Below are 13,490 nucleotides of genomic sequence, written 5' to 3'. Positions count from 1 at the left end.
AAAAAAAAAAAAAAAAAAAAGCAACAAAATGATGTTGTACATACTTGTAATGGCCGTGGGTTTAAAAAAAAAAAGCAGCTTGAACAGGATTGTGCCAAGTGTCCTATGAGGCAGGTGGCATGGTGCCAGTGCCAGTGATCTAAAAACTAAGGTAGTAGATGAGTACTGATGGTAAACCTCTAAGGCTCATATCCAAGACCATGTGACCTTGGGCCCCAAGACTCCAAACTCAGTCTGCATGCCAGCATTTTGAATTCAGATTCTGAGGCTAGAAAAATATTTTAAATGTTCAGAATTGTTCCTACCTTAACCTAAAAGATCTAGAGAGAAGCTACAGTTTACTATCTCACTTTTGTGGGAGTTGTGCTTTTAAAATGCAATCAGTTTCAATAGTAAGTAACTTTGGAACTCAGTTACTTGCAGCCATGCTGAAAAAACCTGTAATTAATGTGGTCAAATCCTAGCCAAATAATAAAATGAAAGCTTTGTTGTGTATCAAGGCAGAAATCAATTTCATTAGAGAGCAAAGAATTAGGGATTTAATTTCAAGAAAAGTCTCCACCCTATGGAAAGAGGTTGTCAGAAAGCTGCCAAAATGAAATGTCCAGCACCAGAGGATTTGCCCTCCAGAGCCCCGACTACTGAGGGGTGACAGTGACCTTTGAGAATTACATTTCTAAATCTTACAAGTGTGGCCAAAATCAATGCACTTAAGCTTCTTAATGCTTTTGGACCCAGACCTCTTGGCCTCTTCTAGTTTTGGTCAGATTGTGAGAGTTGTCTATACCTGATGACATTTCTGTGTCCATATGACCCTGCCCTTTGGGATTAGGAGGAGGGAAGAGAAAGGGGTGGGCTCAGATACCCCTCATTAATGGTGGAGTTATCTGGGCAGCAGGACTGAGGGCAATCTAGACAGATTTCCAAGGGACACTGCAGTTACAGGCCACCTGTCCTGTGAGCAGCAAGGATGACTAAGATAGGAAAGTACAGGAGATTGTGATCTGTGAGGACATCTGGAGAGGAACAGCCTACTGCTCCTGCTTCTGCCTTCCTGTCTTGAGGTACCTTTCTAGGGCAGGAGGAGCAGGGGTCCCTGCAGGAACCAGCGTCCAGAGTTGGGTCAGCAAGCCACAGTAAGTCATATTTCAGTGTGGCCTGTGGATGAAATTGCCACAGCAGAGCTGTCCAGGTTCAAAGCAGTATCTTAGTGGGGAATGAGTTTCCCTAGTGCTGAGAGTAAGCAACATCGAATGCTGTGAATATTGCAGAGGAAGTTCCCTCTTCAGATGGAACTGTGGTGGGTCTCAAACATGTGTGCCAGAATCTTTTAAGAAACACATTGAAGGCAAGTTCTGGTTCCAGAGGGGTCCAGGGAGCTGCAGCTGTGACAGATCTCTAAGTCCTTGTGGACCTTCTGTGGCACAGCTGAAGAAACTTCTCTTTGAGAAAGCTGCACTCTACTCCTCTTCCAGCCCTGGGGCTCTGCATTTCTGAGATGCAGGTGGGGCTTTTGTTCAGTATCTGAAGAGTCGCTCAGTCCTTGTCCTGTCATATGAGCATCTGTGTGTCAGGCGTCAAAGGCAGGTAGAACCTCAGTAGTCCTCCTGTCCTGTCTCTTCACTGTAGAAATGGGGAAACTGAGGCATAAGAGCCAGGGCTTCAGCCCAACACCTCAGTGCTCAGTTCAGAGCTCTTCTCTCCTACTTTCAGTGGAAACATTGTAAACTATGCCCCATTTCACATAGGAAGAAACAAGCCTAAATCCCCGGGGACTGATGGGGATTGTTTCCCACCGGGAACCGCTGTCACTTATATTTACAAACAGGCTTTGGCCAATGTCTGGGTGCCTCACAGTCAGCTGTGTGCCTCTGAAACTCCAGGAAGACAAAAAGCTTCCTTAGGTTAGATACAGCATTTGCAAAGCAGGTAGATCTATTTTAACTTGTGATTTTCAAAAGGCTTCTTTGGATTTTTTGTTTAAGTAAAACTGTGTTGGATCTGAGGCTTGGTGGAGCATGTGTCCCCATCACTGCTGGGCTGGTGCGTGCCCTGGGTTGATACATAGAGGTTTCTGCCAGCACGGCCATGAGGCCAAGAAGACTAATGAGGGCCAGCACTGTGCCTAAGAGTAGCCAGTGCTCACAGGGCAAGTTGGCCCCTGGCAGGAGGCTCTGACCCCAAGAATGAAAACTCAGGAAGCACTGCTCTTAAAATGAAGACAGGGAATGAAGTAGCCTTTCAGCCTCTAAGTGGTAGGTATCTTGTGTCCCAGAGAAGTGTGGAATATAGAGTAATGCCCACAGTAGGCACTTCAGTGCCAGAGACCATCCACACCCATATTTTATTAGAGCAGCCTCTCCTCCTTGCTCCTCTTCTCCTCAGACATGGATCTCGGGTGCACCGGTGTGCTTTAGAGAGGGTTGTGAAGTCCATGTAATGTTTGGGGAAGTGGATCTCAGAGCAGTAAACACCTTGCCAGTGTCACCCAGCTTGCCATGTGTCAACAGTCAGGTAGACTGCAGCCAGGGGCTGCTTGGCCATGAACAACAGACCAGACACACAGGGAGATATGACAGTGCTCACCCCAGACAGGCTGGAACCAGCCAACCAAACCAGATGGGTAGCAACTTCTCTGGCAGCTTCTGCCCAAGGGGGAAGACAGGAGAGCCCACATGTCAGGTCCTGTGTTTGTACCAGTGCTTTCAGGAAGTGCATCCTGCGCTGTAGTATGCTGCCAGTCTGGTTCCCTGCCACACTTAACTGAGGACTGCAAAGCTGTCTAACCAGCCAGCCAGGCACTCGTGACATCCTGCTCATTGAGCAGCACTGCAACACCTGGCAAGGCTCACTCACCCACTGTCCAGTTCAGGCCTCAGGACGGCCCTTCCAGGAAGGCAGGAACAGCCCATTTCACATGCAAGGAAACAAGCACAGCCAAGTGCAGCTCAGAAGAGGCAGGAAGGGACATAGACTTACTCTGGGAGGTCCTGAGCCCAGGGTTATATCCACCACCATCCCCAAGCACCCTAAGGGTTAAACAGTGCTCCCCTGCTTACTCTCCTGTCCAGCCTGAGTGGACCTCAAGTTTCTAGCTCCTTTTACCTAAAAAGCCATGTTACCCCTCAAGTTGCTTCCTCAGTAACTGTTGCTTACCCCTGGGATGCCTTTTGCCCAACATGTGCATGGTCCAGCTCTAGGACTTCAGATGTGGTATACCAGGCCCACCCTACCCTACCTGCTGACTTGGTCCCTGAGAACATTCCAGAGTGCTTTGGAGCCTAGCAATGCGCCAGGTAGTATTGTATCTTAACTCCAAACCTAAGGAGCAGGTTGACCTCAGCCTTCCCACACGTTCACACTCACAGGGAGGGTCTCATTGACCCTCAGAATGGCTCTGAGGATGGACAGGGTGTGGGGTGTAGGCCCCATCTGACAGATGAAGAACTCAAGGCACTGGTGACTATGGTGGTGTTTAGCAGTATCCCTGGCCCCGGTTAAGAAGCGGCACCTAAGGGGAGTGTGGGTTAGGAGGGCTTGCCCTCAATGAAGGGACCTGCTTTTGCCTGAACGGATTTTGCAAATCTCATTGGCACAGGCCCTGGGAAGTCTGCTTTTGCTGAGTTGCTGTCCCCAGGCCTGGAGAGCCATTGTGGCTGATAGTGGGATGAACACCACCCAACATGAGAATTCTGGCACTAGAGGAAAACCCCCACCCCCTGCAGATGCTGAGACCCAGGGAGAGGGGATTTATCCAGCCAGTGACATCACTGGGATCTGAGATTGAACCAGGCACCTGACTACAGTTCAGCTTTGGGGCTCATTCCAGTTGCCACTGCCAGCCCCACCTGCAGTTTCCATGTGCACCTGGCCAAACATGAGGGCCAACAAGAACATGGAGTGGGGGATCTGCCGAGTCCTCCACCTGACCCCACCAGATGTCGGTGTTCTCCCACTTTACTCACCTCCGGCAGTGACTCTCACTCTCTGGTGTGAGCCCTCATCCTTAAACACCGAATGTGTTACTTCTCCCATAATGGATTCACTTTGACCTACCAACTGCTTTGTGTAGAAAATAAGCCTTTGCCTCTACCTGTTCATGGGAGAAGAACCTACCTGCTCCTCTGCCTGGAGGAGGATGACTCTGTGTGTGTGTGTGTGTGTGTGTGTGTGTTCAGGCAGGGTCTCACTGTGTAGTTCAGGCTGGCCTTGAACTCATAGTGATCCTCCTGCCTCTGCCTTCTGAATGCTAGGATTATAGGCGTGCACCACCACCTGAGAAAGCGGAACTCTGCTGGTGCTTTTATTGGAAGTCTATTTTATGTTAAAAAAAAAAAAAAAAAAAAGTTTGGCCCAGCAACAACATTTATAGTTTTGGATTTTGGTGGTTTTGTTTTTGGAGACAGAGCCCCACTATAGTCCAGGTTGACCTTGTACTCACTCAATATGTAACCCAGACTAGCTTTGAACTTACAGCAATCTTCCTGCCTCAGCCTCCCAAGCAACGCTTACATTTAGAAACTGTTCATAGCAACTTGGCCTGTGTGTCTTCATGTTGTCAGTGTGAAAGTAGTTTGGAGGTGGTGAATAGGATGACCAAATGGCCTTATGAACTTCCCCATACCTCCTTTGATGACCAGCCTTGTGCTTTTAGAGGGCCCAGTCACACAGGAAGGACTTGTGTGCTGGTTTCCCAGCTCAGTAAACCTCAATGTCCTGTGACCTGGCCAAGTTGCTTCTCTTTCTGACTCTGGGTCTTCTTGTCCTTGTACTGTGGGTCTTCATTTAATTCCCAGCTCTCCTAGCTTCTTTTAAAGCCAAGATTGGTCCAACCATGGATTAAGGGATCATTTAAGGTCATCAGGTGACCACCTTTGTGCAGGTGCCCTCTGCCAGGGTTCTCAGGAGTCATTGGACCATGGAGAAAAAACACTAAAATGTTTGCTTATATTTTCTGAGGGACCCCAGATCCCCATCTCCTGTGTGTGTGTGTGTGTGTGTGTGTGTGTGTGTGTGTGTGTGTGGTACCTGTGGTACCTGTGATCAAACTCAGGTCCTTGTGTTTGCGAGGCAGGCACCGGAACCACTGAGTTAAATCCCCAGCCCCCCACCTCTTATTTATCTGCAGAGTTAGGGGAAATGGAGCAGGGTGTGTGGGATTCACCAGCTGACTTGGGCTTTGCCTAGTACCCAATGGATTTGGGTCAATCTCACCTCTGCCTTCAGTGGCTGCAGAACTGCAGACAAGTCACGAATTGACTCTGTTTTCCCACATGTAAATTGGGAGCAACCTGTCTCTTGGGATTATTGTGAGAATATACTTAAAGCCCCAGCAGTGCGGTTACATAGTGGATATTGACATGTGTTTCTGGAATCATCTGGCACCTTGCTCCCAGGTATTGGGAGAAAGTCTCCTCCCAGTACCTGGGACCAGCAAAATATCCCACCCTTCCGGAGGTTAGAGAAAAGAAAGGAAGGGCAGAGGCTGAGTCATGAAGCTGGCTGCTTTGAGAGACAGCATGACCAACCAAGGGCCAGGCTTAACTGTTTTACAGGTCCCCAGGTGTCCGTGGAGGTAGCTTGCTATTGTCACCCTCCAGGCCTGTTCTCTTGTCCAGGGTCGTAGCATTAGAGCTGGGCCTGAGTCCCCATGGATTTCGGGACAGCACAAGAATCCCTGTCCACCCCCTCCCTGGCTGGAGCAAGTGCATGCTTGTGGAGGTGGGAGCACCCCTTAGGCTGGTGGCACAGTGTCCTCCGCACTGAGTACAGAGCCTGTGCACCCAGGCCTCTAGGCATGGAAGGCAGGGGACCTCTGACATCTTCCTGAGAAAGTATCGTGTCAGTAATGGTTGTCTCAATCTCTTTTTCTCGCTGCTGAGACAAAATAACCACCTAAAGTTAAAGGAGAAAAGGTTTATTTGGTTTACACTTTATATAGGTTTCAGTCCTTAATCAGCTATCTTATAAGGCAAAGGGACATCACAAAGGAGAAACAGTTCATAGCAAAGCCTGTCAGGCAGAAAGCAACAAGCAAGCTACTGACAAGTGAACCACCACAGCCCTCTCTGTGTCTTATATTCTTTCTTTCTTTTTTTTTTTTTTGGTACCAGGAATTGAACTTGAGTCCTTGCGCTTGCGAGGCAGGCCACCTAACCGCTGAGCTAAATCCCCGGCCCTGTGTCTTATATTCTTATCCAGGCTACCTGCCCTAGGATGGGTAGCACTAACACCATTAATCCTAGCATCACACACTATGTCCAGCCACCACCAAGAAGCTCCACCTATGACCATGTCTGGCTTTGGGGGTCAGAAAGACACAAGCCATAACAGTTTCTGAGTGCATTTCTAAATGTACAAGCTCATCCTTTTCCTCTCTCTCTCTATTCATCTTACCCCAGGAATCTTTGTAGAACATAAGATTCAAATGTTTAAAATGGCCCAACAGAAGGAAAAATGTGGCCATCTGGTACCCTAGAGTGGAGAGCTGGGGCAAGGCTCGCTCCTTCACCCTTCAGGAGGACCTAGTTTAGGGAGGGAGCTGATCTCATTCAAATCCACTGTCTCTAGGCCTGGGCAGTGGCGGGGCCGCCTTTTGAATCCTCAAGAAAGAAGCATCTGGCCCATTCTTCTGCATGCCTTCTTGGGGGAGAATTTTCATGATTTGGGAGACATGTGCCTTTGTGCCCACCTCATGCTTGCCCTTCTGGGGCTCCCCTTGCTCTGCTACTTTCTGAGCTCACTCTGCCAGTCCGTGAGGGCTCGACTGGGAATCAGTACTGACCTGAAGGGACCACTGGGTCTGGCCTTGGAGAAGACAGCTTCTACCTTGGCTGGGCCAGACATGGGGACATTGTGGAGCAATCTCCACCTCATCCTCTGGAGTTTCTGGTAGGCAGGGAGGACATGGGGCTGGGGTAGGTGCAGCCTCATTTCTCCGGTTGTGGGCCGGAAAGGGAGCAAGGTTCAACCTGCTGAAAACATCTCAGTGAACAGAGAGGATTCCCAGCCTTGGGACCTCACAGAACCACAGGAAAGCCACTTCTTGGGGCACAGAGGGTCCACAGGCCCACCTGGAAACCTGGGTGTACCTGGTTGAGCAGCAGCCAAGCAAGGGAAGATGAGACTGCAGCGGCAGCTCTAACTCTGAGGCTAAGAAGAGGATGCAGGTGTAGGTTCAAATACTTGCCCCACCTTGTCCCATAAGATGAGGCACAGGACCTGCCTAAGCCTCAGTTTCCCCATTTGTAAACCGTGATAGTCATAACCGACTTAGCAGAGTTGCCATGCAGCTTAACTGATGTCACATAGAGCTCTGCAGGTGCCTGGGGCCCAGTGAGGTTTGGAGAGGTTCGGGTGTCCTTAATTCTGTGTTGGCAATGAGGAGCTGTGGACAGTTTTAAGCTGAGGGACAATGTTGTGGAAGCAGCTGGGTCTCAAAAAAAAAAGGAAAAAGCAGCTCCCAGCTACCTTTTAGGCTATGTTGAAGCAGAAACCCTTTGTGTGGGATTACTATAACCAGGGCCTACATGATAGTCCCAAAGGGCAATTTCTTTTTCTTTTCCCACATAAATATTATATGCAAGTGTTTTTAAGTCATTTCATCATGAAAAGAAGCGATTTAACATAACTATTACCCAGGATTCTTCATGAAATATGCATCAAGCAATTAGGTCTAAAAGCGAGAGGTGAGGCCTCGCACCCTGCTCGGCCGGCAGCTGTGGGCTGAGTGATGTTTTATTAAAGCTCATGATTAGGAGGCGAGGTGGGGCCTGTTATTAGGCTGGCGCGCCAGGCACACTTGCTAATCCCAGTGACAAGGAGGTGCTTTTTATGATGATGATGAACACCATGACAGCCCCAGCATCCCCGCCTTCGTAGCCTTACGAGACTCATTAGACAGGTCACCCACCAGAGACACCCCTAATTGTGACTTTGCTCTGGCATGATGTCCTATCAAAGGAGACATGGCCGGTGCAGGAGCCTAGCAGGTGGTGGGATCAAAGCACGAGCCTGGAAGAGCTCCCCAAGGAACCACCATGCCAATACTGCCTGAATAGGAGCCCTGCCCACCTGGCCATGTTTACAAAGGCTTGGGTTCTAGCTACACCTGCAGCCCCCTTGCTGTATTCTGGGCCGGGGTGGTTTGCCTCTCTGGCCTCACTTCCCTCTAAAGTACAGGTGGTCAGAGATGATCCCCCTCGCTCCAAAAGCCTGTTTATAGCAGCAGGGCATCCCTGCACATATTCCTTATTTGCTGTACCCCTCTGTTCACTACAGGAATTTAAATTTTTCCTTCATTACATTGGCACTTTTGTGCATTGTTGAACACAATTAAAATCATCACTGGCAGCAACTTTAAATCTTCAGCTATTGTTAGGTTTCTCATGTGTGGGAATCTTGTGACCGATCAAGATGTATTATAACACCTCTCGGGGCGGGGGGCAAGGAGTCACCTGACCATGCATGGTGTAGGACTGGCAGATTCTCCCAGGACCTGGAAACTTTCAGAAGGGGCTACCACCTGCCTGTACAGTTGGGGGACTCATTGTCAGGGCATGCGCTTCCTGATCCTGGGACAGGTGGTGGGGGGACACATACGTAGAGATGTTCTTTCACTGCCAGCCCCTCCACTGTCTCTGACTTGCCCATCTGCTCTGTGAGATGGGCATCATGGACACAGGGCCAGCATGGAGACTCTTGCTCAGGCTCTGATGCCTCTGGCTGCCTTCCTGCCTAGCTGCACAGGGCGCTTTGAGGGTTAGGTAAGGCCTGCTGGGTCTGGCTGATACTGAGGTCTGAGATGAGGAACACTGGCTCCAGAAAAGTTCCCCAGGGAAGAGATCTTGCACCACTGCTTCTGATTGCTGTGAGACAGTGAGCCAGTCAACGTTCCTGTCTGTGCCTCCATACTCTTGGACACGGGGCCTAATTAACAGGAAGTCTCCAGGAGTCACTGACTCCTCTGCAGTGGTTCAGGCTGATACCCCAGGGACAGCAGGACTGGGCCAGGCAGTCCTGCCCTAGAGGGGAGCTAGGTGCTCCCCAGCCCCTTCCTGCAGGAGACCCTTGGGGACTGCACAGAAGACTAGGTTTACACACAGGAATCCAGGGAACTAGGCCCTCAGAGGCCACCAGGGGTTCAGCAGGGCAGTAGCCCAGAAAAGCCAGCGCATGGGCCTTTCTCCCTCTGCCTGGCCTAGTCAGACCATGGACTGACCTTTATGATTGGCCTTGTTCCTCTGTACAGCCCGGCTGGGAGTGAAAGCTAGTGGGGAGTGTAAGGCACAAACAGAAGGCTGAGAGGCCTGCGAACCGCTAGTGGGCTGGGGCTCAGCCTGACAGCTGCCTTGCTTCTCAGTCAACAGTGGAGGCACAGATAGATGACTGTGTGGTTTTAACTGAGTACCTGTCTTGGGATCGGAGGAGCATCAGCTTCTACCTGTGGGTCAGTCGGAACCATTGCCACCCTCAGTGTCACTGGTTGATACACGAATAACCTGGTATGAACGTGTCCTGATTTTATCTTTTTTGTTATTTTATTTTTTAGTACTGAGGATTGAACTTGGGGCTTTCTACATGCTAGACAAGTGTTCTACCATTGAGCTACATCCCTGCCCCCCACTTTTTAATTTTAAAATGGAGTCTCAGTAAATTCCCCAGACTGACCTCAAACTTGAGATCCTCCTGCCTCAGCCTCCCAAATAGCTGTGATTACTGGCATGTGCTATCATACCTGACTAAAAATGCCCTCTCAGCCTTTCTAACCATGTGAGTTACTTTCCTTAACTTCTTCAGTTTTTTATTGTTGCTGTTGTTTGGTTTTTTTGAAACAAAGTCTCACTATAGTTCAGGCTGGCCCTGAACTCACTATATAGCCCAGATTGGCCTTCAACTTGTGGCAGTCCTCCTGCCTCAGGCTCCAGCCATGTGCCACCATGCCCAATTCCTTAACCTTCTTGAAAGTAAAATGGGTTCATAAATGCACTTGGGCAGAGCTGTGACGGCCTGGGCTCTCATTAGCTACTGAGACCCTCCATTTTAAGAGTCCTTCGCTCCTCTCGCCTGGCCGTATATCTGAGTGGCTCACAAAGCCCCATGGTTTGGCTCCCCAAATGTCGCCCCACCCAGCACACAGGGAAATGACACATCACAGTCGCACCCTCCTCCTCGCCCCAGGTCTCTGTGCTAGCACCACGTGGCCGTTCTCCATTCCAGCCCGGGGGAGCTCTGAGAGCACAGAGCTCGCCAGCCTGCCACCAGTTCTTGGCCACACGCGTGCTGTACCGTGTTGTGGCGCTCACAGTGACTTTCCAGGTGGCACCGACTTGCCCCCACTGTAGCCTGCTGGGCAGGCGAGTCCTTTACACTTTGCATTTAACACACTCACCGTTGTCCCTCTGAGGGCCTGAACAAGCATGCGTCCTGCTTCTCAGGCACAGGCAGGCGATTCTCCGGTGAAGTGACCCTTCCTTCACCGAGGAGCAGAACTTGCCATGGGCTCTGTAATTAGAACACTGCCAGGCTTAAAAATCTTGATTTAAATTTTAGTTCTTCACAGGAATTATTCTGTCTTGAAATGTAATTGCTCTCCGAACAATTGCCGTTAAGCCGACATCTCTAAATACATTATCATGAGCAGATGTGTTGCTCAGAGCCCACACTTCGTTAAGCATTTATTTGCTCATTTGAAAGTGGTACGACGGAGCGGTGCCTGGGAGCCCAGGCCCCACCGAAGGTGACGTGTTCAAGCCCTCCATTCCCTGTAGGAGCACAGGAGGGGAATGTGAGCTCAGGAAGGTCACACACCCGTATCCACATGGGACTCAGCCTCGCCGGCTGTGCTTTGGGCTCCCAGACGGCCTAGAGCTATTCACAAGTTACCCTGCCCAGGGACGGGCCCTAGAGATGGTAGCAGGTTGATCAGAAGCTCCAGCTTTCTGATCAAGTGACAGATACTTGGTAAATTGGGCTTTGGTTTGGGAACTTGCAGCTACTTGCAGATGGGGCAACAGAGGCATGGCAGAGTCATAAAAGGCCAGGCAGGCTGATGGAGGTGGGCGTGAGCCAGTGTGGTGGAGCCTGGGGCATGACATGGGAGAGAGGAGCTGGGACCACCGTGGGTCTGCTGCTGGACACAATGCTTGGACTGCGGCCTTGGCCACCCTGAGCTGCGCCCACTCCTCACGCTGATGCAGGCCAGGCTGTAGGGGCCTTGGAGGCTGCAGGGAGCTCTGCTCCTACCTCTGAAGAACCTACTCCTGCTCTTCCTTCCAAATACTTCAGGTAGTCCTTCCCAGACAGGGCTGCACTCAGAGTGGTCACAGAGCCCTCACTCATCCTGTTCATCCGTGCTGCTCTGAGGGGAACTGGGACAGTGGCTAAGTAACCGCAGTTAGGAAAGCAAATGCCTATGGAGGCAGGTGTGAATTCAGAGCAGTCACAGGAAGAAAGGCACTGTGCCTGAGGGATCCTAGAAGACAGCCTGGCAGAGGAAGAGGCTGGGCCTTGGTGGAGGCAGGGAGGAATGCCTGCCTGGGGCTGAGGCATTCTGGGAGGACACACATTCTGCCCACGTTCACTGGCTATAATGTGGAGGCTGGGAAATACAGTCCTTAGCTGAGTGGTCCCTTGCAAGTGATGATTCCCACTATTGAAGGGGGAAATCCCCCATTTCCTCATCTGGCAATATAGTGATGACCCCTGCCCTGCCTACTTATGGCACTGGGGACATAAATTTACCTTGTGCCTACCAGGTAAGACTTGTCAGGGGTTGCATCAGTAACAGCAAGTTCCTAAGTCCCTATAGCAGTGAGTACAGTAGCTTTTCAGAAAGCCCTGGACTACTCCTGTCTTGCAAAGGTGCAGCTCACAGCTGCCTTGTGTCTGGGATCTCTTCTTCCCAGGCAGCCCAAGAGTCCTGGCCTTAGTAGGAATTTGGCCCCAGTGCCGGGGAGCGGAAATGAATGCCACCATCACAAATGCCTCCTTCCCTCAGCTCACCTCACCTTTCCCTCAGCCCCAGCTACAATCAGATCCTACTGAACTCTTTGTTTTGTTCACAGGAGCAACCAGGGCTTTATGCACATGAAACTGGCCAAAACCAAAGAGAAATACATTCTGGGTCAGAACAGCCCCCCATTCGACAGTGTCCCAGAGGTCATCCACTACTACACCACCAGAAAGCTACCCATCAAAGGAGCTGAGCACTTGTCCCTCCTGTATCCGGTGGCCGTGCGGACCCTGTGAAGGGACCAGTCCCTCCCTGCTCTGTGACGGAGCCCAAGACTTGGAGAAGCCGGCAGGGCACCGACGAGCCCCACCACTTTGCCAGCCGTGTCCAGTTTGTGTCGTGTGTATGGTACTAGCACACCACTGCATGTCTTAGAGTGCTGTTGCCACTGACTGGGGCTGGAGAAGGCCTGGATGGAGGCTGAGGGAAGGCCACCACACCACCCCAGTCCCCACCCCTACCCCTCCTAGAATTTCTGTGAATTAAATATTTGCAATCCAAAGAGATGCCTTACAGGGTGAACAAAGGCGGCAGCAGTGGGGCTGGAGCTCCCTGGCTGCATCTCTTTGTTCTCCAGCTGTCAGGAACTCACACCTGTGTACTGCAAAGTTTCCCTCCCACCTGCCGGTGCTGGGAGCCCAGGGGGGCCGGCTGCCCCTCTGGTGTGGAGTTTCTGTGAGTGTGCGCTTGAGCACAGATGCAAGTGAGAGTATGGTCACACACACACACGTAAGCCCCTCTACTTTTAGTTGCTCAGTGTAATCATTAGATCTTCAAGGTATTGTGCGGTCAAAAAGAGGATGCAATTATTTATGAATAGGGTGTGTAAATAAAATAGTCATTTAATATATATTCTTATCCCTGTTCTTATATTCCACACAGGGGCTCTGTGGGGGTGGTGCCTGCCTCTGGTTTCATTCTCCGAGCAAGGTATGCAAGCTGCATCTCTGGTGTGCTGCTGACAGGCCTCAAGGAGGGGAGCGGTCTCCCGTGGTGTCACCTCCTAAGTGGCCACTATGGGGACTGGGCCGGACGCAGTCAGAGGCACGTGGGGGAGCACAGCTTGGCCAGAGGTAGCAACTTTGGAAAGTACCAACAGACCCTGGAAGTTTCAGGCTCCGGCACTGGACAGTCCAGAGCCTCAAAGTTGATCAAGATTTTCTCTTCTGGGCCAGGGATTTAGCTCAGTGGTTTTACCGCCTGCCTCTCAAGGTCTGGAGTTCAATCCCCCATACCAAAAACAAGATTTTCTCTTCTGACAGTGGCCACTGATGGCAAGTCTCTTTTTACCCCTCAGATGCGTATCACCCAGCAATGTAAAAAGTTCTCCAGGCTGGGTGTGGTAGTGCACATCTACAATCCCAACATTTGGGAGGCTGAGACTGAGGCAGGAGGGTTGCTGTGAGGTTAAGCCAGCCTGAACTACATAGCAAGACTTACCTCACAAAAAAAAAAAAAAAAAAAAAAAGTTTTCCCC

At 50.6% G+C, this 13,490-nt stretch overlaps 1 protein-coding gene across 1 annotated transcript in view; it reads left to right on the top strand.

Annotated features, from left to right (window-relative positions):
- The window catches only part of Shb (SH2 domain containing adaptor protein B), a gene marked incomplete at its 5' end in the record, with an annotated part of 129,117 nt that extends 116,251 nt beyond the window's left edge, over positions 1–12,866 (top strand). The window contains one exon of the mRNA XM_010614437.2: positions 12,066–12,866. Coding sequence (XP_010612739.1) covers positions 12,066–12,249 — 184 coding nt within the window. The remainder of the gene's footprint in view (positions 1–12,065) is intronic.
- Positions 12,867–13,490: the final 624 nt, after the last annotated feature.

The sequence above is a fragment of the Fukomys damarensis genome, unplaced genomic scaffold (genome assembly GCF_012274545.1).
Source record: "Fukomys damarensis isolate Sample0158 unplaced genomic scaffold, DMR_v1.0_HiC HiC_scaffold_36, whole genome shotgun sequence".
NCBI classification, from domain to species: Eukaryota; Metazoa; Chordata; class Mammalia; order Rodentia; family Bathyergidae; genus Fukomys; species Fukomys damarensis.
This window is presented reverse-complemented; position numbering and strand designations above follow the sequence as displayed.